The sequence below is a fragment of the Arabidopsis thaliana genome, chromosome 3 (genome assembly GCF_000001735.4).
Source record: "Arabidopsis thaliana chromosome 3, partial sequence".
NCBI classification, from domain to species: Eukaryota; Viridiplantae; Streptophyta; class Magnoliopsida; order Brassicales; family Brassicaceae; genus Arabidopsis; species Arabidopsis thaliana.
The window spans coordinates 6318124-6345885 of NC_003074.8; the positions used below are offsets into that span (position 1 = coordinate 6318124).

The 27762-nt window shown below is 35.7% G+C and overlaps 10 protein-coding genes, 1 long non-coding RNA gene and 1 other non-coding gene across 15 annotated transcripts; 5 read left to right on the forward strand and 7 right to left on the reverse strand.

The window, feature by feature from the left end:
• Positions 1–285: 285 nt before the first annotated feature.
• NAC058 (NAC domain containing protein 58) lies at positions 286–2589 on the reverse strand. Its single transcript, NM_112725.2, has 3 exons — positions 2317–2589; positions 1412–1680; positions 286–1143 (listed from the first exon to the last, which is right to left on the reverse strand). Exons 1-3 carry the CDS (start codon positions 2468–2470, stop codon positions 622–624), a joined length of 945 nt encoding a protein of 314 aa, NP_188469.1. The 5' UTR covers positions 2471–2589; the 3' UTR covers positions 286–621.
• Positions 2590–5019: 2430 nt separating this feature from the next.
• Positions 5020–6456, forward strand: AT3G18410 (NADH dehydrogenase ubiquinone 1 beta subcomplex subunit 10-B-like protein (Complex I subunit NDUFS6)). 2 transcript variants are annotated; one of them, NM_112726.4, is made up of 3 exons: positions 5020–5368; positions 5607–5657; positions 6247–6456. In NM_112726.4, the coding sequence occupies exons 1-2, from the start codon at positions 5080–5082 to the stop codon at positions 5636–5638; spliced, it is 321 nt and encodes a 106-aa protein (NP_566608.1). In that variant the 5' UTR covers positions 5020–5079; the 3' UTR covers positions 5639–5657; positions 6247–6456. The 2 variants fall into 2 exon arrangements, with proteins under 2 accessions (NP_566608.1, NP_001118655.1); NM_001125183.2 differs by having other exon boundaries at positions 5043–5368; positions 5607–6267.
• Positions 6457–6508: 52 nt separating this feature from the next.
• Positions 6509–7743, reverse strand: AT3G18420 (Protein prenylyltransferase superfamily protein). The gene has a single exon (NM_112727.2). The coding sequence runs from the start codon at positions 7596–7598 to the stop codon at positions 6648–6650; it is 951 nt and encodes a 316-aa protein (NP_566609.1). The 5' UTR covers positions 7599–7743; the 3' UTR covers positions 6509–6647.
• Positions 7735–9569, forward strand: AT3G18430 (Calcium-binding EF-hand family protein). Of its 3 annotated transcripts, none has more exons than NM_112728.4 (7): positions 7735–7903; positions 8040–8126; positions 8213–8337; positions 8428–8524; positions 8622–8731; positions 9119–9193; positions 9303–9543. In NM_112728.4, exons 2-7 carry the CDS (start codon positions 8057–8059, stop codon positions 9351–9353), a joined length of 528 nt encoding a protein of 175 aa, NP_566610.1. In that variant the 5' UTR covers positions 7735–7903; positions 8040–8056; the 3' UTR covers positions 9354–9543. The 3 variants fall into 3 exon arrangements, with proteins under 3 accessions (NP_566610.1, NP_001189924.1, NP_001319581.1); NM_001202995.1 differs by having other exon boundaries at positions 7792–7903; positions 7999–8126; positions 9303–9569; NM_001338337.1 differs by having other exon boundaries at positions 7792–8126; positions 9303–9569.
• A 334-nt stretch (positions 9570–9903) lies between these two features.
• On the forward strand, positions 9904–12693 carry ALMT9 (aluminum-activated malate transporter 9). Its single transcript, NM_112729.4, has 6 exons — positions 9904–10457; positions 10761–10898; positions 10988–11257; positions 11336–11472; positions 11570–11716; positions 11825–12693. Exons 1-6 carry the CDS (start codon positions 10058–10060, stop codon positions 12527–12529), a joined length of 1797 nt encoding a protein of 598 aa, NP_188473.1. The 5' UTR covers positions 9904–10057; the 3' UTR covers positions 12530–12693.
• Positions 12694–12909: 216 nt separating this feature from the next.
• AT3G18450 (PLAC8 family protein) lies at positions 12910–14136 on the reverse strand. The gene is made up of 4 exons (NM_112730.4): positions 13800–14136; positions 13625–13696; positions 13324–13533; positions 12910–13182 (listed from the first exon to the last, which is right to left on the reverse strand). Exons 1-4 carry the CDS (start codon positions 13993–13995, stop codon positions 13106–13108), a joined length of 555 nt encoding a protein of 184 aa, NP_188474.1. The 5' UTR covers positions 13996–14136; the 3' UTR covers positions 12910–13105.
• Positions 14137–14924: 788 nt separating this feature from the next.
• Positions 14925–15825, reverse strand: AT3G18460 (PLAC8 family protein; the record flags this gene model as incomplete). Its single annotated transcript, NM_112731.1, has 4 exons — positions 14925–14995; positions 15121–15330; positions 15444–15515; positions 15624–15825. 4 exons carry the CDS (start codon positions 15823–15825, stop codon positions 14925–14927), a joined length of 555 nt encoding a protein of 184 aa, NP_188475.1.
• Positions 15826–16698: 873 nt separating this feature from the next.
• On the reverse strand, positions 16699–17699 carry AT3G18470 (PLAC8 family protein). Its single transcript, NM_112732.3, has 4 exons — positions 17521–17699; positions 17339–17410; positions 17042–17254; positions 16699–16938 (listed from the first exon to the last, which is right to left on the reverse strand). The coding sequence occupies exons 1-4, from the start codon at positions 17573–17575 to the stop codon at positions 16877–16879; spliced, it is 402 nt and encodes a 133-aa protein (NP_188476.1). The 5' UTR covers positions 17576–17699; the 3' UTR covers positions 16699–16876.
• An 869-nt stretch (positions 17700–18568) lies between these two features.
• On the forward strand, positions 18569–23665 carry CASP (CCAAT-displacement protein alternatively spliced product). The gene is made up of 19 exons (NM_112733.3): positions 18569–18903; positions 19304–19414; positions 19534–19712; positions 19795–19944; positions 20168–20256; positions 20344–20453; positions 20573–20667; positions 20765–20820; positions 20920–21085; positions 21203–21295; positions 21428–21556; positions 21680–21799; positions 21920–22000; positions 22429–22536; positions 22639–22782; positions 22872–22973; positions 23064–23143; positions 23231–23323; positions 23413–23665. Exons 1-19 carry the CDS (start codon positions 18801–18803, stop codon positions 23471–23473), a joined length of 2070 nt encoding a protein of 689 aa, NP_566611.1. The 5' UTR covers positions 18569–18800; the 3' UTR covers positions 23474–23665.
• A 129-nt stretch (positions 23666–23794) lies between these two features.
• ILR2 (iaa-leucine resistant 2) lies at positions 23795–25055 on the reverse strand (the record flags this gene model as incomplete). The annotated part of the gene is made up of 2 exons (NM_148731.1): positions 23795–24342; positions 24443–25055. 2 exons carry the CDS (start codon positions 25053–25055, stop codon positions 23795–23797), a joined length of 1161 nt encoding a protein of 386 aa, NP_683573.1.
• Positions 25056–25726: 671 nt separating this feature from the next.
• Positions 25727–26097, reverse strand: AT3G03685. The gene is made up of 2 exons (NR_141021.1): positions 25979–26097; positions 25727–25881 (listed from the first exon to the last, which is right to left on the reverse strand). It is a non-coding gene; the product is annotated as an other RNA (long non-coding RNA).
• Positions 25969–26288, forward strand: AT3G03695. Its single transcript, NR_141022.1, has 2 exons — positions 25969–26057; positions 26189–26288. It is a non-coding gene; the product is annotated as an other RNA (non-coding RNA).
• The last annotated feature ends 1474 nt before the right edge of the window (positions 26289–27762 follow it).

The window sequence follows — 27762 nt, forward strand, 5'->3', positions numbered from 1 at the left end:
TGCGACATATTTATAGCCCTAACTGTGACTACAAAGTTTCAAATCGACTAATCAAGAACTTTATTGATTAATGAGAGCTGATGATATTTATTAAATTGGGCTCATTTGCTCTGCTCTTAATTTAATTTTCTTTCTGTTTAGCACAAATATGTACATGTGAAAATTTAACTTTGTGATGTGATGAGGATATTTTCTTTACTATTTTTAGATTTATCATTCTTTTTCGGTTTTTCCTAAGTAATATTTTTTTTTTTCCCGTCGAAGTAATAATTTTCTTAAGTATATCTGTCTCGCTACATTAATTTATTAGTGGAAAAGTAGCTGAAAATTTACAGTCTCACAAATAAACTTAAAATTAAATTACTAAAACTTGAAATCAAGAAAAGATGGACAAAAACTACAAAAGCTATAAGACATTAATATATAAACATAAAAGGACGTCGAGATGCATGGGAGACTTTTCCCTGCATTTCACATATAAGATGCACTAATTAATTTACTTGATCCCATAAATGATCTATGTGTGTGTAATGATACAATTGATAAAATTGATGGAGAGTATATAAGAGCAAAGTTGGGAAATTCAAATTTAATATACGTGATTTGAATCCATTCACGGCTTCACCATATGGAGTCCATATTAAACGCTTCCTCTTGCGGTTGGGGTTGCACTTGAGACGAACTTGAAGCATTTTGGATCATATTGGAGACTCCTTGTTGAAGAGAAGAATGATTGAAACTGGGGATCATCTCTTTTGGGAAACTATAAGAGTTCCTGATTTGGAAAGCCTTGAGCAACAAAGAGTTGATTGGAGATAAAGGCGGACCAAGGAGACTTGTTGTCCAAGACTGAAGATTAGTACTAGCCATGTTCATGTTCATGTTGAGACCAGCCGTACTTGTTGTGTTGTCTTCTGAGTAAACATTGCGTTGCGAATATTGATGGATATGATTATTGTAATCGATGGTTGATGAGTTTGAATTCAGATTCGGAAGCTCATCAATATCTTCAAACTCATTTGCCATTGATGAGTTTGCATCGCATGGAGATCCAAAAGATGGTTGAGAAGATTGAGGTTGTTGTTCTTGTGCTTTCTTTGCTGCCGTGCTCTTTTCGAAAACCCTACACACTACCCATTCCTCCTGAAAATTCATATAATAGATTAGATTGTAATAAATGTACATATGTAATTTTTGATTTATACAATTGCCACTCTAGGAAACATTTCTAGAGACTAAAAGCAACTATATGATTACTTTTATATAATAAATTACAATATATTCTTGAGTTAATTCATGTGTCTTGTTTATAGAAATTTGAGAGCTAATATTGGTTTAATTTCTTTATGTTTTATTTAAAAATGTGCATCAAATTAACTTCAAAATAGCTGACAAATGAATGTGTGTGTACCTTATTCGTGGGGTTGAAAGGTTGTTTGCTCTCAAGCCTGTACTCATGCATAACCCAATTGCTTTTCTCACCTTTGGGAGCTCTTCCTTTGTAGAAAACTAGGGTTTTCTTCATCCCAACCAACACTCCACTTCGGTATATTTCTTTATCTTTCCCGGTGGTTTTCCAGTAACCAGCTTCTGTTGCCCGGTTTGTTCTTAAACCGGTTGGATATTTCCGATCCCTTTGGCTGAAGAAATACCACTCTTTCTCTCCCATTGAAGCCTTGGCTGCATATGTACATATTATTTTGATTAGCATATGTTACTATCAGTAATCACATCACTATGGTATGGCCTACGTATATTTCTACGAATATACTAACAATGTTTTGGATAAATGTAATATAATGATTCAAGTACAATATTAAATAACTAGCTAGAAAATTATATCTACTCTCCACATGTTTGGTAGGCTAGATACACCTATATGTAACGTAATTTTCAGTCTCCTAGAAAAATGAAATGTATGGCTACTGAAACAATCTATGGTTTCATTTATATTAGTTATATAAAGTGGTGTACGATGCACGTACGTATTCATCTATATAATATATAAGAGCGTCTAAGAGTATGTTATGTCTTTTAGTGATGTTATATGATATGACTAATCCATTTTCATCCAATTTGCTGGAGACATGATTGATTGATTTTACATTTTAATATTACATCATATGTTTTCCAAAATTATTGTATGAAAATTCATAGACTAAAACTATAGCATATGAAGCATACACACATATATCCTATCCCCAAAACTATTGTAATTAGACAAATTAACACAAGTCATTTGGAGATGATATAAACACCGGCTAACAGTATACAAGAAGCATATATATGTTATAACGATTAGTAAAGTATAATTACCTGGCAAATCCCAAGGTTCACACTTGTTGAGATCAACGTCGACGACAGCTTTACCGGTGAATCCTATATCGGAGACTTTCCGACATAGATAATGCGTTATGAGCTCCTCGTCTGTAGGATGAAATCTGAACCCCGGAGGAAGATTTTCTTCCATTTTTTGTTGTCTCTTACAAATCTAAATTCAAGACAACAAAAGAAGAAGAAGAAGGGTTTCTCCTCGCTCTCTCTCTCTCTTGAAGAGGACGAAGGAGATTAACTGCTTAAAAGCTTTTCAATAATTAATGTGACATAGATGGGGTTTATATATTCACTTATATAACTAAACTATATATTAAAATAAATAATGATTTGTGTACCAAATACCGATCTTGAGGTAGAAGCGGCCACGGGTAGTCTTTTTCAACTGTTGATAATTACAGCTAACATTTTGACGATTCAAGGTATTTCTCTACGCATACGTACCCTATTTTTTTCTTTTATAAAACATATGTGTATGTAAATATGACCTTATATTATCGGTAGTGTGTAATAAAATATTTGTCGGCGTATATATTAATGTTCCTTTTAGATTACATTACTATGTTTATAAAACTAGCGTCCGTCTTAATATCTGCATAAATATAATTATAGAAACATAATATGGATTTATGTGAGATTTGTCCAACCAACTTCACCAAATTCTACCCACCATGAAACCCTAATGTCCAATGTAATGTGAACATGCATGCATGGCTTCTCAATGGTCATTTCAGCTTCTTCTTTTTTTCTTGTTTTTTTTTAAATTATATCAAAATTCTATAATCTTGACTAGTCGTCCAAATTCATAACTGTTATATATCTATCTGCGATTATAAAGGAATCGTTTTATTATTGCATAATATCCCTCTTGCTCTATTGACACATATTGCATATTTGCATCCATCTTACTCTATTGACACTTGTCTTTTGGGCTTATCTCACTACCATATACATCCATACAAAAAAAAAACACATGCAATGTTCAAAACGAAAATATGTTTATATTATAATTATACGCTCGAATTGGGTTTTCTGAGATCAGATTGCGTTGCGACTCTTATACGTAACTCGAATTGTATAACTCATATTCTACGTTAAAATGTTTCGTGCAAATGTTTCCTCGATTATCGGGTGTGAACCAATATATTGATTTGGTGGACCCAGTTATTTCTTGATACGTAGATAAATAAAATGACACAAATCATATATTTTTCTATCACAGAAAATAATCAACGAAAATCACATACTGTATTTGGCCCTCTCGGTAAATTGTCTACCTTCAAAAGCTTTTTCCCCAAATAAACTCAATTTCTAATAGTTGTAGAGAACACCAAAAAGATGGGATGCTTAGGACGGAGAAAAAGTTTAGTCTAGTATATGTTTTCCTTAAGATTGTGTTTTTAAGTTTTAACCAATTCTAGAAGCTCAAATTTGTTCACATTGGATTTTCTGGTTGAATAAAACAGCCTAAATGAGTCTTAGTCATTTTAATTCTTCATATATACAAGGTTAAAATAATTACTCTGGAAGAGTGGTTAATAAATCCCACCAACCTAATGGAATGTGTGTATTATATATGTTCAGTAGCAGGCAGAGTTATTGGGAGAATTTTTATACATGGATATGTTGGGTCGTCATATATGCATGTAACTAGATTGTCAATCCTACCATTAGAAAACTTTAACAATTAATTCAATTCATCTCCATACTTTTCTCGTCCTTGTTTCTAGGCTTTCTAGAATCACACCACATGTTAATATTTTTTTTTATATGAATGCACTAATAGAGAATTTCCTACCAAAAATCAATATGGATAATGGATTGAATAATTACTTTTTTTTTTTTACTGTGTAGCTTATGAGTTTCAAGATTCTAATTAACAATGTACTTTCTTTTGTTTCATTTGTCAAGTTTTTCAGTTAAATGGTTGAAATTATCAGTTTTATTTGAATCAGTGTTATATATGCAATTATATAATAGCTACTTGAATCAGTCATAACCTGCAACTGGTATATTATTTACACTAACTTAATAAACATTAAAAAATTAAAATATGATAATCGAGTTGAAGTGACACCAGGAAATATCACCTTATAATTGATATAAAATCGTAAGATTGGAGTCCACATAATCTACAAATTTGTCTACACGTTAGATTTTTCTTTTCTAATGTAGATTTTCCGTAATCCTTGAAAGTTTGTGTGCTAGGTCAAATGTTTTGTCATTATCTACGTAAATAAATAGTCTTTTTACGTACGTAGACAAGAAAAACAAGCAAATAACATTTATTAGTGAAAATATTTAAACTTACGATTTGCTAAGACATTTTTTTATTTATTCTATTAAATATAAAATTCAAATAATATATGTAATGTAATTATATTTTCAACCAAAATGAACATATCTCATCTACAGTTTTTATAAATATCATGAAAAATCCTTACTTTTGTCAAAAATTTGTTAGTGTTAGCTAGCTAGATAGCTAATATAATGAACTCGTCCATAACAATAAAATTAGATGTCTAAAATTGTCTGAATGTAACAATAAAACTGTGAGTAAGAATTAAAAAAAAACTCAAAAATCACTCACTCATAAAAAGGCCACAGAGTACGAGTACGTTATGCTAGATTTAGGCCCATACATTAGATCCAGAGAATAGGCCCACAATTATTTGTTAACATGAAGAGAAAGGTCCCCTAACTCAGATAATCACGAAGACGACGAGTGAAGAAGAAGAAGAAGCAATGGGGAGAAAGAAGGGATTACCGGAGTTCGAAGAGTCGGCGCCGGATGGCTTTGATCCGGAAAATCCATACAAGGATCCGGTGGCGATGGTTGAAATGAGAGAGCACATCGTTCGAGAGAAATGGATCCAAATCGAGAAGGCTAAGATCTTGCGTGAGAAGGTCAAATGGTGTTACCGCGTCGAAGGAGTCAATCACTATCAGAAATGTCGTCATCTTGTTCAGCAGTATCTCGATTCCACTCGCGGCGTCGGTTGGGGAAAGGATCATCGTCCTATTTCGCTCCACGGTGAGTTTAATGGTGGATGATTTGCTGAAGCGTATTATTCGATTCCTTTGGTTTTGTATTTGGTTCTCATTGGTTAATGTCTTGGTTAATTAGTGCCTTGATTAGCAAAATCATTGAATTCATATAGGACTGATATTGATAGAGATTAGTCTGAGGCTTTGAGCTAGTGCATTTGTTTGATTGATGAATGAAACTCTCATGTTGAATTTGTGGGTATGATATTAATTTGTCTGTGCAGGTCCCAAACCGGAGGCTGTTGAAGCTGAATAATGTTGTGTGCCTCATTGAGGTAAGAAGCTGGCTCTGGGTTTATGTTTCTCGAAGCATTGTGTTGATTGTTTAATTTGCTATAATCTGAAAGAAAACGTATGACACATTTGGCATTTCTAGGAGGTTAATTTTCGATATGACTTTAGGAGCCACCATGCTTGTGTTTACTAGAGTATGTTGCATTGTTGCTAGTTAATATAAGGAAAGTCAGCCATTTGAATCATTGTCTTTAAGGCCTATTAAGTGTTAAGTGACTAGTAATTGTAGAAATTGTTAAGGAAAGAAACTATAATCGGAAGTCTTATAACATTCACTCATATTGAGGTAGAGGTTGTTAATAGTTATCATTTTTCTCTCCACCACAAAGTTAATCCTAGCAACATTGGTACAATAAGCTGAGGTATGAAACATATTTTGTACCCAACTTGTGGAGGAAGTTATACATGTGTTAAGTTTAGGTGAAACCTCCACTGTTATGTTATGAACTGAGCCAAACGTGGAATTCAAACTGCTGTACGCTATTGGTTCTTGTGCACAACCCCCTGCTTGTTTCACTTTCATTACGAGCTTGGTGATTCAAAGGCTCTTCCTTATTTTTTTTGATGCAGATGTCTGAGGTTTTGATATGGGACATAGAATGGAATCATTTCACAAGCTAATGGCTCCCTGATATCTTCCAAACTCTGTAGATTTCTCTTGTTCTTAGAAACTTGTCGGTCTTTGGACCAACGGATTCATGTAATTGAGCTTTGAGTATTGTTACACTCCACAGTATCAGTTTCTGATGATCAAATAAGTCCCATTTTCATTCTCCTGTCTCTCTCTTCTTACCAGTTAATTTTACTTACTACGAAACTAAGAATCACAGGGTAAACAAAACAAGATCCAAAAATGGTTGAGTTTCAAAGTTCAATTCAACAAAGCAAAATCACAGCATAATTTCTCAGGGAAACAACATTATCTTCCAGTGTCTTATTCTTCTGATATGATTTAAAGCTATCGTACTAACTTAGTTCTCCTCACTACCACCAAAAAGCTTCATTTTAGACAATGGAGTCCTCAAGTACCCTTCTACTTCAAATTTCTTTGGAGAGAGCTCTCTGTACTTAGCAAACTGTTCCTTAGCTTCAACGTTCTTGTCAAGCAAGCTATAGATCATACCTCGACAGAAATACGGTCTGAAATCCTTAGGATCCTCTTTCGTCAGCTGCTCGTAGCTCTTCAATGCTTCATCCACATTCTTCTGCAAGAAATGTATCTGCGCAATGATCAGTCTCACATCTCTCGCTTCCTTCACCAAATACTCAGCCTCAGCTACAGCTAAAGCATCTTCTAGCCTCTGCAGCACTGCATTTCCTTCCCCGGACCTGTCCATGAGCAATGCATTCTCGAATAAAGCCTCAAACGAAAGTGGGTTTCTTTGGAGAATTTCCTCGAACATCTGGCGTGCGTTTTCGGGACGACCCATTTCGCCTAACAGCCTCGCCATTAAGAACTTCCACTCTGTTTCTTCTGGTTGTGCAGCTACTAGTCTCTCTAATAGCTTAAGAGCTTCTTCATCTTCTCCCTTCTCTAGCTTCTGCTGCAGGAGTGATCTCAGCGTCTCGACGGCCTCAGGAGTGGAATCCAAAAGCTCAGATAATGGCGTGATCTCAGACAGTTTCTCTTCTTTCACTTCCTCGTAGGTCTTTTCGATAGTCGTAACCGGAGACTCGGCTTTAACCGGTAAAGTTGAAAACTTTCCGGTCATTGAAACAGCAGCACCGATGAGAATCGCTGATTTGGCAAAAGATTTAAACTTTTCTGGAAAACAATAACCAGAACTATTCTGATTCGAGCTAGCTCTGATACGAATAGAAAGAAGATCGCGACGGGGAATCAGAGGTCCGGTGACCGGAGTCGCTTTAACGGCGACGAAAGAAGAAACCAATGAAGAAGAAGCTGAGAGAGACGAAATCATGTCTTCCTCAGAGCTTCAGAGAGAGTATCAAAGGTTGCAGAAGCACAATCAAAATCAAAAGAGATGATGAACAAACAAAGCACTAAGCCATGGCGATATATCAGACACGCGTAGCTTGTGTGAAGTATATTTGGGCTTGGTTTTTATATTATGGGCCTTTAAATAATTGGGTCTTTGGCCTTTTAGTTTTCTTAAGGCAGATCTCCGGCGAAACTTTAGACTGAGATACGGAAGAATCAGATCAACGCATGCGACCAAGTAAATCAAAATCGGGTTGAAGAAGAAAGAGATAAGCTTTCACATCAGTAAGTTGATAAATTCATGTTTTGGTTTTGAAATCAGTATCATCTTCTCTGAATCAACTGTTTATCCGTATTAATCATTAAATTTCCTGAGTTAGGGATTTCATCGATAATTAAATGGGTTGTGATGATTCATCAGATTTTTGAAGGCGCGAAATGGGGAATACTTCATCGATGCTGACTCAGTACGACATCGAAGAAGTTCAGAGTCATTGTCATGATCTATGTGAGATTTTCCGACAACTTGTCTCTGTCTTTTTTTCTATCTGTTTCAAATTTTAATGCTTTTGTTTTGTGTGTGTTTTGTTTCAGTTGAGCAGCAGGAGATTTTATCTCTGTATCAACGGTTTTGCCAGTTAGATCGAAACGCAAAAGGATTTATATCTGCTGATGAGTTTCTCTCTGTGCCTGAGTTTGCGATGAATCCACTCTCTCAGGTTTTTTACAATTTCTTTAATCTTAAATCTATGCAATCTTGTTGAATTGAATTAGCTTTGTATTGATTGTTTGCTGGATATTGATAACAGAGGCTGCTTAAGATGGTTGATGGTTTGAACTTTAAGGATTTTGTTGCTTTCTTGTCTGCGTTTAGTGCCAAGGCTAGTCTAAGACAGAAAGTTCAATGTAAGTAAATGAGTTTCCTTTAAATCGATTTTTTAGTGGCAAATGTTCACTTTCACTTTATTGTATGGAATGATGATCAGACTTCTTTGTTTCTCAGTGATCTTTAAAGTCTATGATTCGGACTGCAACGGGAAGGTCTCTTTTAAAGATATCATGGAAGTGTTGCGTGACTTATCGGGATCATTCATGTCTGATGAGCAAAGAGAGGTATGATTTATAGAAAGTTGGTGACTTTTAAGTTTTTGAAAAGTGATTATGGACATGTTAACAACTAACTAAATAATGAAACATCATTAAACTACTAAAACCAACATATCGGTGTGTAATGATTGTTGTGTGAAAATTCTATTCAACTAAAATGTTTCTGATATTCGATCATCTAACTGTTTTGGTGTGCCATTACTCATCTGACACATTGTTCAAACTTTGAGATAAATGCTAGAGTTTTTCCTTTTGTTCTTCCCATGTGCTCCACTCTTATCATATTGGATGAAATCTTTGCTTTAACCTCTATGGTTATGATCATGAGAAGTGTATAAAGTCGGTAAACAAATGAATTCACCATGTGTCTTGTGTTTTACTTTTGTGGTATAGCAAGTACTGAGCCAGGTTTTGAAGGAATCGGGCTACACGAGTGACTCATTCTTAACTCTGGAGGATTTCATAAAGGTACAATTTGTGCTTATTGTAATTGTTATCATCAAAATTGCAGTATTTAACTTGTCACATTCCTAGAATCTGAAACTGCATCTCCTTTCTTGTTTCTTCAATCTCACAGATCTTTGGGAGTAGTAGACCGGAGATGGACGTTGAAATTCCTGTGGATTAGACTTTATGATCATATATCATCAAACACAACACTCAAATCTCATCTTGTATTTTGTCCACACTGTTTCTAGAATAATCCTTGTTAATTGATCACATCATTGCAGGCTTTTTCAGCACTTGTTAAGTATTTGTCAATTGAAACTTGTTCTACTAAAGGAAATTACAATTGTTTCCTCTGCTTAGCTTTTTGCATTACCAATAATGGCATATGATAGACTTTAAATCCTAATCTCAAAAAGAATTTTTTTTTTTTCTGTGAAGAAAAAGAAAAAGAAAAAGTGGAATGGAATGAATAATCACGAAATCTCCGTTTTTTAATTTAAAGTTGATTGTATTTAATGAATTGTCAAAGAAGAGTCTTAATTACTTGCATATTATTAAACTATGGGTTAAAGAAACAAAAATACTAATTATGGTAATTAGATTGACAAATGGTATGTAGACAAGAAGCTTATTAATGTGACGTAACGTAATTAAAGTAAAGTAAGCATTCAATTCTACTTAATATTGTCCACACAAGTCATTATATAAAATAAAAAAGGAATTAAAACGTCGTCATTTTGCTTCATAATAGACCACTTTATTCACCTAACTAAGGTCCACCACCACTTCATAACAGTTTCGTTTCGCGTCAGTCAAATAAAAAATATCTTCACCATTCTTTTTTCAAACAAAGCTTAATTCTCTTTGAGAATCCGTCTAGTAATGGCGGCGAAGCAAGGTTCCTTCAGGCATGGAATACTCGAGAAACGGGAGAGGCTTCTCTCCAATAATGGTTTCTCCGATTTCAGATTCACCGACATCGAATCTAACGATCTACTCGAAAACGAAAACTGTGGACGAAGAACACGGTTATGTTGCTGTTGTTCGTGTGGTAATCTATCTGAGAAAATATCTGGAGTCTACGACGATGCTAAAGATGTAGCGAGGAAAGCTTGGGAGATGGGAGTATCTGATCCGAGAAAGATCGTCTTCTCCGCTAAGATTGGTCTTGCTCTGACGATTGTTGCGCTTTTGATTTTTTATCAGGAACCTAATCCGGATCTTAGTCGATACTCTGTTTGGGCTATTCTTACTGTCGTCGTCGTCTTCGAATTCACCATCGGTAAATTTCATCCCCTGAGGTTTTAGTTTTCCACGATTTTGGGGTTCATTGGAAATTTAGTTATTAGATTGGAATTTTCTGGGTTTGGTTTGTTTCTTTGTTGAAGAAAGAGTATGCGTCGTTGCTTTCATCTGTAGAATGAATTTTCGTCGTTTTCTTCTTTTATAATTTTAATATTTGCTTTGGTTTGACTGTAATTGACGATTACTGTATCATTTGAGCTTAATTATACGCTTAACATCGCTAAAGTGGTAATTATGTATAGAAGCTTTACATTGTGATGACTGTTGTTGGTTGTTATAGGAGCAACTCTAAGCAAAGGGTTTAATAGAGCGCTTGGGACATTATCAGCTGGAGGTCTTGCTCTTGGAATGGCTGAGCTTTCCACTTTATTCGGTGACTGGGAAGAGATCTTCTGCACTCTTAGTATCTTCTGCATTGGTATGTTAACAACATCTTCATCTACATGAATCATTTTTGGTTTTCTCTCTGCTTACGTATGTTTTTACTGTGGTGGTCTCTTGTTTCAGGGTTTCTTGCAACTTTCATGAAACTATACCCGTCGATGAAAGCTTATGAATACGGGTTCCGGGTTTTCTTGCTTACGTATTGCTACATTCTGATTTCTGGGTTCAGAACTGGGCAGTTTATAGAAGTGGCTATCTCTCGGTTTCTGCTTATAGCTCTTGGTGCTGGTGTTAGTTTAGGTGTTAATATGTTTATCTATCCTATATGGGCTGGAGAGGATCTTCATAACCTTGTCGTGAAGAATTTTATGAATGTTGCGACTTCCCTTGAAGGTTAGTATAACAAAGGTTTTGGCTTTTCTGAGTCTCGGGAAGGAGATGCTTTACTGAGGATTGTCTTTGGTCTTATAGGTTGTGTGAATGGATATCTCCGCTGTCTTGAATACGAGAGAATCCCATCCAAAATCCTCACGTACCAAGCTTCAGAGGATCCTGTTTACAAGGGTTATAGATCAGCTGTTGAGTCAACCAGCCAAGAAGAGTCTCTGGTATTTGTCATTGGGGATCATTTTCGATAAGTCGGTTTTTATTCCATTGCTTCTCATCTCTTAATTAGTTTGTGTTTTCTCTGGTGTAATTGCAAAGATGAGTTTCGCAATATGGGAGCCACCACATGGACCATACAAGTCATTTAACTACCCATGGAAGAACTATGTCAAGCTCAGCGGCGCTCTCAAGCATTGTGCATTCACTGTCATGGCATTGCACGGCTGCATTCTCTCAGAAATCCAGGTAACATAGTAGAGAGACTTGTATGGTTTTTGAGGATTCTGATGTTTCTGGTACTTCCAAAGGAATCAGTTGTTCATGATTAGAGCTTAATCTGGGAACATTTCACAGGCACCAGAGGAACGGAGACAAGTTTTTCGGCAAGAACTTCAGAGAGTGGGCGTAGAAGGAGCTAAATTGTTAAGAGAGCTCGGTGAAAAGGTGAAGAAGATGGAGAAGCTAGGACCAGTCGACCTTCTCTTTGAAGTACACCTAGCTGCTGAAGAATTACAGCACAAGATCGACAAGAAATCTTACCTTCTTGTCAATTCCGAATGCTGGGAGATCGGAAACCGAGCCACCAAGGAATCAGAGCCTCAAGAACTGCTCTCCCTCGAAGATTCAGATCCACCAGAAAACCACGCGCCTCCAATCTACGCCTTCAAATCCCTAAGCGAGGCAGTTCTAGAGATACCACCAAGCTGGGGCGAGAAGAATCACCGTGAAGCGTTGAACCATAGACCTACTTTCTCAAAACAGGTGTCATGGCCTGCACGGCTTGTACTTCCGCCGCATCTGGAGACGACTAACGGAGCTTCACCGTTGGTGGAGACAACAAAGACTTATGAAAGCGCGAGTGCATTGTCTCTCGCGACGTTCGCGTCTCTCCTCATTGAGTTCGTTGCTCGGTTGCAGAACGTGGTCGACGCGTTCAAGGAGTTAAGCCAGAAAGCGAATTTCAAGGAGCCGGAGATTGTTACAACGGGGACTGATGTTGAATTCTCTGGTGAAAGAGTTGGACTTGGCCAGAAGATTCGTAGGTGTTTTGGGATGTAAGGTTTTTGTTTTTGCATCGGCGTTTCACTTTATACGCGCGAGAGATTAGAGTTTAAACTGTTAACTGTAAAACTAGTAACCCAACTAAATTCGTAAGTAATGGTAAAAATAAAATAAAAATCAGAGGCAGTTTTTGAACCTTATATAAGAATTAAGAAATTGTGCATTGGACCATTTCCCTCGTAAACTCGAGATTTGAAATCTATTTATTTTCGTCTACTATAGACTAATCCATCATATTCATTGAAGAAACTTAACATTTTAATAATCTACTTTGCAACTGTGAACAATAAGAACTCCAGCACCCAATCTGTAAAAGAAGTTTATTTTCTCCAATTCAAATCGAAAATCTTATTGAGAATTACTGATAATTTGATAATTATCTCGATTACGAGCTTGAAGAAATTTATTTATGTGTAGTAAATAGGAAGAAATTACGTGAAATTCACACATGTTTTGTTCATCCACGAACATGAAATTACTCTCTTACATTTTCTCTTTGGCCAAGAAAAATATAGAAAGTAACAAAGAAATAAAAGACAGAAAAAATATTGTGAACAAACAAAAGTTTATGAGTCAACCCATCATTCGTTGACCTGTTGGAGGGGTCATCATCTCTTGCTGCTGTGCTTGTTGAACATTCCCAGCCCACCCTATTGTACAAAATAATAGTAATATTTAAAACCAGCATTGGTTTTATAAAAGTCATCAAAAACAATAATAAATCCAAATGAAATGCAAAAATAAAGAAAAATAATGAATGAGAACATGGAGATCACAACAATAAAATTTACCAAGAATGGGGTCAAAACCATGGTGCTTGAGCTCACGATACTCTTGACAAAGAGCAAACGGCATACAGACTAAGTGAGTGATCCAATCGGGAGCCGGAGCATCCGGTAACCCGAACTTCTTTCGTATCCTGGCCCTGAACATGTATGAATACACAAAACTTGCCCCGGTAAAAAATAGTGCTCCGTACAACAACCCAGCTGTCGCACAAGCTGCGTGATAGAAATATGTTTACACACATGAGACATTACAATCTATGAGTGTTTTTCTTAATAAAGGTTTGTGTATGAATGAATGACTTACGCGTCGCGCCTTCGTCAACGATCTCCGCAATCTGTCCGAACGTGACGCATGGAGCTATCAATGTGATCACGGCTAATCCAATGCACAACAACAACAAGAACAACAAAAAATGGAGAAACCAATCGTAGAATATAGAATGTTTAGTTTTTTTTGTTGTGTTAGAAAGTTATCTAACCATTTTCACTGTCGTTCATGCAATCGAAAAGTTGAGAACTCCACTGATTTTGTGTTTGTTGGTAATTGACCGGTATGCCCGTTGGTATGTTTGCCGGCTTACCAATTCCACCGTTATGGGATACCTTGTTGCTCGGGCTAGCCGTATGTTGAACCGAAGGTTGTGCCTGATTCGTTTGGCCAACTGGTCGACCCATAGTATCTACCCCGCTAGAGTTCGGCAACGAAAAAGGTTTCTTCTCTTTTTTTCTTTTAATAACAAATCTCTTATCGTCTAATTTTTTGAAAGCATTATAGATGATGGTTAAGTTTATAGGTTGAATAAGTGAATGTGGGATCCTTTTCTTCGTATAGTTATTTCCCTCTTGTATTTAACTAAATTCATTTGTAACTACTACTTTGAAACATTATTCTCCAGACTAGTTTGGCTGTCAATATTCTTAAAAAAAAAAAAAAAAAGTCAGCCAATTGCGTAATTTGTAATCAAATTTTAACAAAAGTTACGTTGAATTTTGTAATAAATTTACTAAGATCCGCTGCTATCATAAGTGACGATAATGAAAAATGTATACATTCTGATGATCGCTTAATTACTATATGTGGACTTTACCAAAAATGATTACTTTACACACACTGACTAAGCAAGATAGTATATTATCTTCAAAACCTTTTTGACATGACAAAACTGGATAGGGATTAAATCCTTATTTATCATACAAATTTGGTTTTGGATTATTGGGTTCTATTTGCAACGCCCAATCTGTGAAAATGTTTCTTTTGTGGAAATTAAATCTAAAATCTTCTGTAGAATTACGAATGTTTCTTTTTTTTTTGCCAAAAGATCGATGTATAGGTTGTAAAACCAACTTTTCATTTATATGATAATTGCAGTTTAGCAAAAAAAAAAAAAAAAAAAAAATGCATATTTCGGATATAGGAAGAAATTACATGAAATCACACTCATGCTTATTCATGGGCTCCCACAAACATAAATCACTGCCTTACATTTATTTTCAGCAATGACAAATAAAAAATTAACCAAAAGAGGCAAACAAATTCAACAAAACAAAACAAAAAGTTATTTAAAACATAATAGTGTGAAAGAAAAGTAACAAAACTTTACAAGTCAACCCATCATCCGTTGACCTGTCGGAGGAGACATTACTGGCTGCTGTGCTTGCACATTCCCAGCCCACCCTATTGCATCAACATAATTCATAGTTGGTGATATTCAATACAAGCATTGGTTATATAACAATTATCAAACAGATAAGCAAAGGAATTTAATTAATGAGAGAATGGATTCATAATAATAAAATTACCAATATTGGGGTCAAAACCACGGTGTTTGAGCTCACGATACTCTTGACAAAGAGCGCAATGCTCACAGAATAAGTGAGTGATCCAATCGGGAGCCGGAGCATCCGGTAACCCGTATTTGTTTCGCATTTTGGCCCGGAACATGCATGAGTAGACAAACGGCACTCCGATGAAAAATATCATTCCATACAACAACCCACCTGTCGCACAAGCTGCGTGATACATGTACACATATGTTAGTATGTTTACACAAATGAAAATCTACGCTTCTTCTTCTTTCTATTTTTTTGTAAAATGTATGTGTTTGTATGAATTAAGGAGTTACGAGTAGCGCCTTCGTCAACGATCTCAGCAATCTGTCCTAACGTGACGCATGGAGCTAAACATGTGATCACGGCTGAACCAATGCACAACAACAACAACAAAATTAAGAAATAATCATAGAATGTTATGCTTGTGTGTACAATTGCGTAATTGATTGTATTTTAATTAAAAGTTATCTAACCATTTTCACTGTCATTCATGCAATCGAAAAGATCAGAACTCCAGAGATTTTGCGTTTGGTTATTGACCGGTCTGCCCGTTTGTATGTTTGCTTGACCAATTGCACCGTTTTGGGAATGTACCTGGTTGTCCCGGTTAACCGTTGGTTGAACTTGAACCGGAGGTGGTTGTGCTTCATTCGGCTGACTACCTGGTCGACCCATATATATATAGTATTAATTTCCCGGCTAGATTTTTGCAACACAAAACGTTTGCTTCTTCGTTTGGTCTTTAAGTTTTTTGTTATAACGAATAGCTCTTATCGTTTTTTTTGTGAAAGTTATGGATGAAGGTTAGGTTTATATAAACTAAGGTTTGAATTAGTTTAAACTTTCTTGAGATGCTCTACTTTTCTTCGCATAGTTATTTCCATCTTGTATATAATTAACTAAATTCATTTGTATAGTTACTACTTTGAAACACTATTCCCCAAAAATTGTTTGGCTGTCACCGTTCTTAAAAAAAAAACAAAAACAATTGCGTATATTGTAATCAAAATAGTTGAAATCCGATATCATAAGTGATTATAATGGAAATTAAAGTGTATATACACAGATTCAGATGATCGATTACTGAATGTGGGCATAACCAAAAATATGATTAATATACATATAGTGACTGCAAAATATGTGTGAATGAGTGTGTACAACTTAAACTTCAAAACCTTTTTGATATCACAAAACTTGAAATGGATTAAATCTTTATATCATGTAAAATTTGTTTTGGGATATTACTGGCTTCTATATTGCTTATATTTGTGGTTAACCAGCTGGTGGTATTTCTAAATATATATTCTATATGTGGAAACAAAAAATAAAACTGCAACTAAGTTTTGAAAATTATTGATGTAATGATAAATGATAATGGTAAACATGATTTATGCACTAATGGGTATTGTTTAATTTGCTTGGTCAAAACTCAGAACTCGAATGACCTTGACTTGTGCAATTAGTTGACGTTTTTAGGTACAGATTATTTTTGTACCAAAGCCAGACACCAAATATATCGAATAAGGGAAAAAATAAGCCCTCTTGGATGAAAAAATACGATCTTCCAATTCTTTTATTTTCACATATCAAAATAAACAATATTGATAAAATCTGAAAAAGAATTTAAAATAATATGCTAGCTCAATATAAAACTACACTTAAAAGTGCTGTTTTCGTGAACCACTTATTTAATTCAAATCATATTGCAAATCAGAAATCTTCTTAATCAACCCATCATCTGCTGACTCATAGGAGGAGCCATCGTCCGTTGCATATTTCCACTCCACCCTATCACATAAAAATAATAAAGTTACATCAAATAATTAATCAAACGTATGAAAGACACTAATTATTTCAATAGAAAGTGAGTCCACAAAACAATGCAATTTACCAATAGAGGGGTCAAGACCACGGGTTTTGAGTTCACGGTGTTCTTGGCAAAGAGCACAACATTCACAAAAGAAGTGAGTGACGCAATCCGAAGTTGGAGACTCCGGTAACCCGAATTTGCTTCGGATCTTGGTCCGGTAAGTGCATGAGAACAAGCAAGGTAAGCCGACCACACAACATATTAGCCCGTAAAATACCCCACATCTCCCACAACCTACGTACATTATATATACGACGTTACGTGAATTCACACACACACACATTGTTTAGATATGACATATGTGAATGTATGGCTTACCGGTCCTTCCTTCGTCGGAAATGTCCGCGATCCGTCCGAAAGTGACGCATGGGCAGAAACATGTGAGGCAAGCTTATCCAGCACAAACCAAAAGGAACAAATCATTATACAATCCTGACAATAGATCTATATATGTATAAAGATTAAAGGACAACTTGATTAAATTTATATAGAATTTCTACCAGTTTCACTGTCTTCCATGCAGCTGAAAAGACCAGAAGTCCATTGCTTTTCCATTGTAAAGTAGCTTCAACCAAATCTTGCGTCAGGTTTTAACCAGTTTTGTGTTGATCGATCTTTTGATAAGCGAGATCGTAAATCAATTAATTAGGGTTTTGAAGATAGATTTTTGTTGTTAGATGCTTTAAGAATGGAGGGTGGGTGGGTATATATATGGTTGATGGTGGATCGCTTCGAGAGATCTACAAATGTTTAATTTTTAGTACATTGCACTTTGGGAAAAATCATAAAAGTTGTAAAAAAGAGTAAAAGACTTTTAAAACTAGTACGTTGCACTTTTTGTTAAAAGGAGGAAGGTTTTTTGAAAATTGATTTTTGTTTAAGGAAGGTGAGAGATTTTACTGATTGTGAGAGATTTTAAGCTACTTAAAAGTAATATGTAAACGCGTTTTTGGGATTGGTTTAATCCACACATATATACAAGATACAAAGAATTTAATTTAATGACTAAGAAAATTAAAGAAATTATGAATAAAAAAGAAATATACATCCTAAAAATGCGAAAGTAAAATAAAACAGGCTATGCTAAATTTTAAAATATTAAATTCAACATTTTTCTATTCATAAAATTTCTATTAAAATTATTTGTAGATAAGAGATAATATGTTCAAACATTATTCCTCTATATAAGGAATCAAACTTGCAAACTTTAAAATAAAATTTTGAAAAATATATCTAATGTAATATTCTGGTTTTATTAGTAAAGTAATATTACTTAATACTAACAAATTACAAAGAAAAGAACTGAAGGAAAAAAAATAAACTTTTAAAATTTTCTAACCAGTGAAATAAATTAGAATTTAAACTTAAAATTTTATTAATTAATAATAGTCATAACAAAATTTGACAAATGTTTTCAACTTAGATGTGCAATAAACATGAATTTATTCTACTAAATCAATACTGGGCCTATGAATGGCGCAAGGAATAGCCCATTGGTTATTCTATATCTTTTGGACCTTACGTTTTTGAAGCCTGTTTAGGATCACACTCATAACAAAAAAATAAATAAGAATTACGCTTCTACCACCATTAAACTCTAATGTATCTGAACTCAGAAGATCCGATCGGAGTAGTAAAAATTCAACAAAACAACAATAAGAAAACTCATTAATTCATTCGTCGGATTCGAAGAAGAAATCACTTCCCAGAAACTTTCTTCGTATCGAAGTATTGCTTGTGTTCTTCGGAGAAACGAGATCGGGATCCGAATACGAGTACAATGGAGGTTTCGCAAGATGGATCGGAAAGAGATAAAACTCCTCCTCCTTCCTCTTCTTCTTCTTCTTCCTCTCCCATTCCTGTCGTCACCAATTTCTGGAAAGGTTTGTTTCAGATTATGTCTAGCTATCTATTCGTTTTCTTCGACTCGTAGTGAAGCTGAGGATGAGCTTGTTTTTGTAGTTAGGAGAAATTCGTTTGTTAGGATTCCGTTTAAGTAGTAAGACTTAATGAGATTCTCACTGAATGTTCGGGGAGATTGCATTGGTAGTTTAATGTGATCGGATTGAGAAATTTCAGTTTATTGCTTTAAAAGTTATCAACACATTTTTCAGTACTGATAACTAGTTTCATCTCGATTCTCCGGCTTTTGTATTTGTTATACGAAACCAGTTTCAATTAGAGAACTGGTTCTGTGGTTGCTCGCTGTTTTGATAGACATCATCATAGAAGAAAGCTCTTCCCGAATGATCCATTTACTTGTCTTTAAACTACTTGTTGCAGAATTTGATTTGGAGAAGGAGAAAAGCCTGCTTGACGAGCAAGGGCTTAGAATAGCTGAAAATCAAGAAAACAGCCAAAAGAATCGCCGAAAGCTTGCAGAGAGCACACGAGGTACTTTTTTGTTTCACCTTTTATATTGCTTAACACTTCAACATTTTCTCCTGAGGGACCTCGATAGGTTCCAGCGAAGAGATGTTAACATATTCTTTGGTTTATCTTGGTAACAACAGACTTCAAGAAAGCTTCGCCTGAGAACAAACTTAGTATGTTTAATTCCCTCCTCAAGGGATATCAAGAAGAAGTAGATAATATTACCAAGAGGGCCAAGTTTGGGGAGAATGCTTTCCTAAATATCTATCAGAAACTCTATGAAGCACCTGATCCGTTTCCTGCTCTTGCTTCTATTGCTGTAATTATCCACTTATCTAATGTTAACATAATAGACACCTAAAGTCCTTTAGCCTGAGAACCAACTAATTGCTGTATTCCAGGAGCAAGATCGTAAATTATCTGAAGTGGAATCTGAAAATCGAAAGATGAAAGTTGAACTTGAGGAGTTTAGGACAGAAGCGACTCATCTTAAAAATCAGCAGGCCACAATAAGAAGGCTTGAAGAACGGAACCGCCAGCTTGAGCAACAGGTCAGCTTGCTTTTAACCTCTTCTTCTAATTGATATAGGGATAAAACTAAATGAATGTAAAGCACAGCTTCCTTGATTATTTTTCAGTCTATTCTAGGAGGTCAAATGCAAATTTATACACTGAGCCATAAGCATGATTTATATAGAGATGCTATTTTGTGATCTTGTAACGAATAACTGTCGAAGATTAGCAGTGATATCGAGTTGTTATATTTGGATTCAGATGGAAGAAAAAATCAAAGAAGTTGTTGAGATCAAGCAACGAAATCTGGCTGAGGAAAACCAGAAAACGATGGAGCTTTTAAAGGATAGGTAAAAAAAAAATTCTCTTCTGCATGCTTTGGGTGTTTAGAAAGTTTTCGAGGAAGCACCAACCTTTCCTTGTTCACTGTTTAACAGGGAGCAAGCTTTGCAAGATCAGTTAAGGCAAGCAAAAGACAGCGTCTCCACTATGCAAAAATTGCATGAGTTAGCACAGAACCAACTTTTTGAACTCCGTGCTCAATCAGGTGGTGCATTGAGCCTTAATATGGTGACTCATATTGTGCTTTCATAATTGGAATGGTCTCCCTTACATATTGTTCCTTCTTGTCTTGTTAATATATGTCACCTTTGTCTAAACCATCAGACGAAGAGACCGCGGGGAAGCAATCTGAAGTTAGTCTATTGATGGATGAAGTGGAGCGTGCTCAGACCCGACTCCTTACTCTTGAGAGGGAAAAGGTCTTTCATATCATGCTCTCTTTGTTTGAATTAAGGGAATGCCCTAAGATAAACCACCGTTTTTAGCTCTCTAATTTTGTTTATTGGTTTGTAACAGGGACATCTGCGTTCTCAGCTGCAAACAGCTAATGAAGATACTGATAACAAGAAAAGGTGAGGTGACACTTATGCGTCCATATAACAAGGAGTCAAATAACTTTTATCTAAGTTTTTGCTTTGTTTTAATTTTTTTGTTATGCTCTTTCTCTACAGTGATAATATTGATTCGAATAGTATGCTGGAGAACTCGTTAACTGCAAAAGAGAAGATTATTTCGGAGCTTAATATGGAGATTCACAATGTTGAGACAGCTTTAGCTAATGAGCGAGAAAGTCATGTTGCCGAGATAAAGAAATTGAATTCTTTGCTCAATAAAAAGGTGAAATTTGTGCTATGTTTTGTCTTTTATGCTGAGAAATTATATTTTGTTCTGAAAATTAGTTTCCGGTCCCTTCAATGTCTAATATTAGCTTACCGTCATTTGGTATTAAACCAGGATACTATCATTGAAGAGATGAAGAAAGAGCTTCAAGAAAGACCATCAGCAAAATTAGTTGATGATTTGCGCAAAAAAGTGAAAATTCTGCAGGTATTCATCATTTCAAGTGTTTTTTGGTGCTCACTTAGTTTAACTTCTTATTAACTTCTTGCCACAGATCCATACCTTGTTCTTTCTGGTAACGGTACGATCGTATGTAGTAATATCATTGTTGCATATTAGGCTGTAGGTTACAATTCAATTGAGGCTGAAGACTGGGATGCTGCTACCACTGGTGAAGAGATGAGCAAAATGGAGTCGCTTCTTCTTGATAAAAACAGAAAAATGGAACATGAGGTCACTCAGTTAAAGGTACATGACCTCTACGGAATGAACCACCACCATCTGTAATTCTGTCTTTTCGTTACTCTTTCCCTTTTCAGTGAACATACACAAGTAAAGTCACTGGTCGATTCACACCACTTCTTTTCCCAGGTTCAACTTTCTGAGAAAGCTTCCTTGCTTGAGAAGGCTGAAGCCAAGGGAGAAGAACTGACAGCTAAGGTTAATGAACAACAAAGACTGATACAAAAGTTGGAGGATGATATTTTGAAGGTACGTAAGAGTGTGTAGTTACCATTTTAAGTTAAAAGGTATCTGTGCTACTGCTACTAAGGAGGAGAAACTCGATCAAAGTCTTTGATTATACTGAAACCTTATTTACTTGTTACACAGGGTTACGGTTCAAAAGAGCGAAAAGGTGCTCTATTTGATGAATGGGAGTTCTCAGAAGCAGGTGTGGCTGAGCAGTCTGAGGTACTTCTCTCTGGCCCTGTGCATATATGAGTCAATGAGTCGTGTAATTTATCATGCAATACTCTTAAAGCAGGAAAATTTTCCCAAAAGTAAAAGAAAGGATGGAATCGTTCAGAACTAAGAGTTAGATAAACAGTAACCTATCGCTTTAAGTTCTCTACTAGATAATCTTAACGGTCTAACATGTATGCTCACTCTGCCTTCTATTTATGGCGTGAATTAAAATATTGCTAGGGAATCGTGGTACGTATATATTTTACCATGATCTATTTTTTTTTCAAAAGCAAAATACCTCTGAACTTCTTGTCAAACCATTAAAAAGTTTTCATACAACTAAGGGTATTTCCATGATATGGTATATTATATACCTCACAATTAGACTTATCACTAACTACTGCTCTTTATCATTTTGTGTTTCCTTTTATTAGCCTATGGATCAGAAACATGTTCCATCAGAGCAAGATCAAAGCTCAATGCTAAAAGTTATCTGCAGCCAAAGAGATCGGTTCCGAGCACGATTACGGGAAACAGAAGAGGTACAGTTAGTTGTACATATAAATGATCCTCTTCCCTCTGTATTCTCTATCTCCAGTTAAATTTATTTGAACTGAATTTTATGTGTTCTCTTAACATTGCAGGAAATAAGGCGATTAAAAGAGAAGATAGGTTTTCTCACAGACGAATTGGAGAAGACCAAAGCAGACAACGTCAAACTCTATGGGAAAATCCGTTATGTCCAAGACTATAACCATGATAAAGTTGTTTCCCGAGGATCGAAAAAGGTATTTGTTTTCTGCGATACATTTCCCTTGAACCTTTTCTGTCTCGTGATCGGGTTTTTTCCATGGTTGATATCGTTTTCCAATCTCAGTATGTGGAAGATCTTGAAAGTGGATTCAGCTCGGATGTCGAATCAAAATACAAGAAAATTTACGAAGATGACATCAACCCTTTTGCAGCATTCTCGAAAAAGGTAAAAAATAAAACATTCTGCTATCATCGACACAAGCCTTATATTTCTTTCCTAAACATTAACCCTTTCCTATTTATATGTGTTTGATAGGAAAGAGAGCAACGGATCAAAGATTTGGGAATCAGAGATCGGATTACGCTAAGCAGTGGGCGGTTCCTTCTAGGAAACAAGTAATCCTCTTGCTCTCAAGTTTATTCACATTCATACTCGATCACAGAATTTTCGGTTATTTTCAATTTCATGATTGGATCTTTCAGATACGCAAGGACATTTGCTTTCTTCTACACAATAGGATTGCACGTCCTTGTCTTCACTTGTCTCTACCGTATGTCTGCTTACAGTTATCTCAGGTAAAACAAACCCACCAATTTTTGTTTTTGTTACAAGTCCATTATGTGATTGATTTTATTTAATTTCTTCTTCTTTATTTATGGTTTAGCCATGGAGCAGAGGAGACTCTAATGACAGAAGCAACCACAAACCTTCCTCACGGTCTTTAAGCTCTCACCCTAGGGACTTATTCGTTTTTGGTCGTTATGTTCTTTCTTGTCCTTGTAGTGTTCCGTGGGCAATTCTAAAACGGTTGAATATTTGTACAGAGGGATCCAAATCACTCGATACATATATAAAGCCACAGAAAAAACTTCCTTCAGAAAACTGCAGAAATCTAAATAAGATCTGGTTTACTTTTCTTCGAAACATAAATAACCATGAAAAATGCACCAAAACGATAACAAATCCGACAGGAATAATTGTTGCTATCCAAATACAAAATAAAATAAAATGAAAGTCGTTGCTTGATATCTGTTAGGCAACAACACCTACGTGGCTGGGCCTTTGAATGCTTGCTTGACAATCGATGGGATAGTGAGGTAGGAGCTGTTATCGGTAAGGCTGGAGCCAATAGGCCTTATTTTCCAGAACGGGCCATGATCAAGAGTTTTCGACCCAAACGTCCCGAAGAAGGGATGGTTAGGAAACATCCTGATATATGTCTGAGAGAAGGCGGCAAGTGCTTCCGCAAGGGGAGGGAGGTTGCGAACTGTGCTTTTGAGCTGGTAACCGAACTCATAGGTTGCACGCTTATCAGCAATACAATTTGGTGATTCTGGAAGATGTTCCGGGGTAGAGAGAACGACCATGACTTGGTTAGCAACCAACCCATGTGGAGAGCAGTCAGCAAGGGTGCCGGATCCTTCAAAGGATGCAGCAACATCATCCGCAACTCCTTTTACTTGATTGAACCAAGCCATGCTGTGTTTCATGTGGAGAAAGGAAGAGATCTTTTCGAGGTTATCAGCGGCAGAAGTGACCTGAAAGTTAAAATTGCTGTAGCAATCAGCAAACGCCTCATTCAGGCTTTGATCGGCTTCACAAGGGTACTGTAAGCCAGGTAAAACGAGTGACCATTTTTCAGCCTCTGTCCTGCTTGCATGGAGACCAAAGGTCTTGTGACCGAAGTTAGAGACGGTATTTTGGGTAACGGGAATGTGCCTGCCTCTCTTTGGATAGACGGGAGGTATTGGGTAAAAAGGCGGTTAAGTCTTCCAAGAGGGCGAAGATGCCAGGGACGTTAGGCAAGAAGTGGCTTTCAAGAAGATCTCGCATGAACGCGTCACGTCGAGCCGGGCCTGGTTGGGCAGGGATGCGAGGATACACTTTCCCATTATGATTATGAGGAAACTCCGGCTGCGAAGAGCAAAGAGTCTTGAAGAGTCCGAGGAGAGGGCCGGGAACAGCGAGAGTTTCCAAGGGATGGTTGTCCAAGAACCGGTTTAGGAACCGGTGTTGAACATCAGTAAGATCATTCACATCGTTTCCAGCTCTAAGACACTGGATCCAAAAGAGAACACCACAGTAGAGGCGGAGGATGTAGGGGTGATAGTTGGGATTGGCCCGTTTGAAATCAAAATTATCGCAAAGTGTAATGTTCATAGCATGGACCATCATGTGGCAGGAAGGGTAGTAGTGTGAGATACCTTGCGTTGGGTACACGATTTGGCTTCGGGTGAAACTAGAAAGGAAACTAAGACAAGTCTTCTTCTCAAGCTTCGTCTTGTGAGTTGAAGATTCAGAGGCCATAGTGATTGATATCTTTATTAACAAGAAACAGATCGTAAGCAGAGGTTTTGATGAAGAAAATACGTTTTGCTTGATGTGTAATGTTTTGACTTTTATGAATGAAGGTTTGGTAGACACAGTGTCGCTTCGGGACACAACATATGTTTTAAATTTTTTAGTAAATTGCACTTATCAGAAAAGAAAAGAAAGAAAAGTTCTTCACCGCTTCAACTTCTCATTAAAACGAGGAAATCTTTAAAACTCTACAACTTACTATTGTGTGATGATTTTTTATTCGGGACTTGCAATTTTTTGCAAGTTGTATATAATAGCAAAAAATTGGAATACAATTTCAAGTTTAGACAATAATATAATTTCCTTTGAACGCGTTTTGGTTCCAAATTCCAACCTTCTTTTTGTTTGTGTCACATTCATTCCATTAGTTAAATTGATGTTTAAATTTCTCATTCATTCCATTAGTAAAATCTATGTTTACGTGACACAAGTGATCAAAATCGGAAGATGATATTCTTGTTTTTGTATTTCCTGCCACATATAAATTTGGTAATTAACTAGAGTGGAACTTCTTTAACTATGGCGTTCTAAGAACAAAACATTCCTCATTTTCCAAAACCGTCACATAATGAGAGGAATCAAGTTGAGTTAGCTTTACGCCAATACAATGTTTGGACTTTAGAAGAGAGAGGCTGTGGAAAAAAAGAGAATGTTATCCGGTGAAAACATACTTTATATAAATGGGAAAATCCCACAAAGATTCTTCTAATTCTTTTTCTAATGGCACGCATGTGATGTACAAACGAATGCTTATCTGTATGCGTATCTAACTATCTGTAATATATTCTATATGCGTTAAAGTATATGTGTGGTGTTGAAAATTAGTATAAATTTGGTGACCGAGAGAACAGAGAGAGTGATGTTAACACCACTGCCACCACAACTTGGCGATCAGACTCTTACAACGGGTCTTCTCCATCCGTCAACTTAGGTCAACTGCCCAACAAGTATAGTCATTAAGTTTGTTATATAATACCTATGTGTCCCATATTATTGTCCTTTCTTTTCGTTTTCACTCTTAATGTTTTCAACTTTAAGAGTAAAACCACATGCTCTTTCTTGGGCAGAAGAAATAGGTCCCCGAATTACTTGTCGTCACCCTTTCCATGAAAACAAGTTCCTTCATGCACAAATGAGAACGGAATCATTGCATTGACCCTACAACAGTGTGTGTCCATATTTCGTTATCCATACATCAATACACACATATAAGCTCCATTTTAGTGATTTCTCAATCTCGAAATTAATTTATGCAACGAGATTCACGATAGAGTATAGAGTAAACTCTAATTTTAAAACATAATCTCGTTTCAAGAATATGTCACGAGAAGTATCCAATGTAATGCGCATCTTGGAACTAGTAAGTAAAATTTAATGAGGAAAAACAAAATGTAAAATTTAATGAGTTTGCATTTAATGTCGCATACGTCTTGTTTTATATGGTCATAAGTTGTCGTACTATAAGTTTTCCGCGTAATTACGCCCTTAATTAAATTATTAGACAGTCATCCATGACCAACTATGTGGTTGTTTTTTTTTTGGAATCTAATGTTAAATTATATTCAAAAGAAAAATTTAAGTTATCGTACTATAAGTTTTCCGCGTAATTACGCCCTTAATTAAATTATTAGACAGTCATCCATGACCAACTATGTGGTTGTTTTTTTTTTGGAATCTAATGTTAAATTATATTCAAAAGAAAAATAACGTTTTTACTAGTGCAACGGAGTTTGAATATCTACATAAAGCTAAAACTTTTAATTGATAATAAAGATAAGAGCTTATGGTCGACTGCGAAGCCAAGCTTCAACTATGTGGTTGTTAGTCATAACTTACACTATTTAAGCTTTATAATGTATCAACAACAGATTTTATATTTCTTTCAAACGTCGTGTCATATTTTCATACAATTATTGAACTAGAATTCACTTATATTTTTGTAAGAAGATTTTCAGTTTCATTATTTATAAAAGAGTTATTGATATATATGGTCCAGCTTGTACTATATATATAAATATAATATATGTATACCAGATTCTATGAGTTGTTATTTTCATATATATTTCTTCTATAACATTTTTTCGAAGTTCTAAATTTTCGTTCTTTTAATATTTTTTCCGAAAGTTCTGAATTTTATTTAAAATTTGAATATTATTGATTTGGTGAATAAATGGGCTGTGTGCTTATCAAATGGGAGGGTGAGTGTGGGAGTCTGGAGAGCAATACGTGCAGATAACATGAGTGTCCCATTTATATAGCGACTTCGCTTACATTCATTTACTGAAACTCAACGTCTTCATTCAAATCCCAACGTACTTAGTGGTTCAGATATTTACTTCTACATGCCCCCACTGATACTATAATTAGGGTAACAATTTCATTTTTATCGTACAATTGTTTGAAACAGCCTCTCATTCGAATAAAACACAAGTTATCAGAGCCAGTAGATGTCTTAGTTTGAGACAAATATATCAACATCCTAATTATAACTATCTTATGCAAAAACAAAAATCAATAATCCAAAACTTTTGATCAAAAACAAAAAAATTCAATCGTTTCCACACAGACAAAAGTGTTGGATAGTTTTGCTATAATTTTATTAAAATATGATTTTAGAATTTAATGTAACTTTGATTCTATATATGTTATTTTC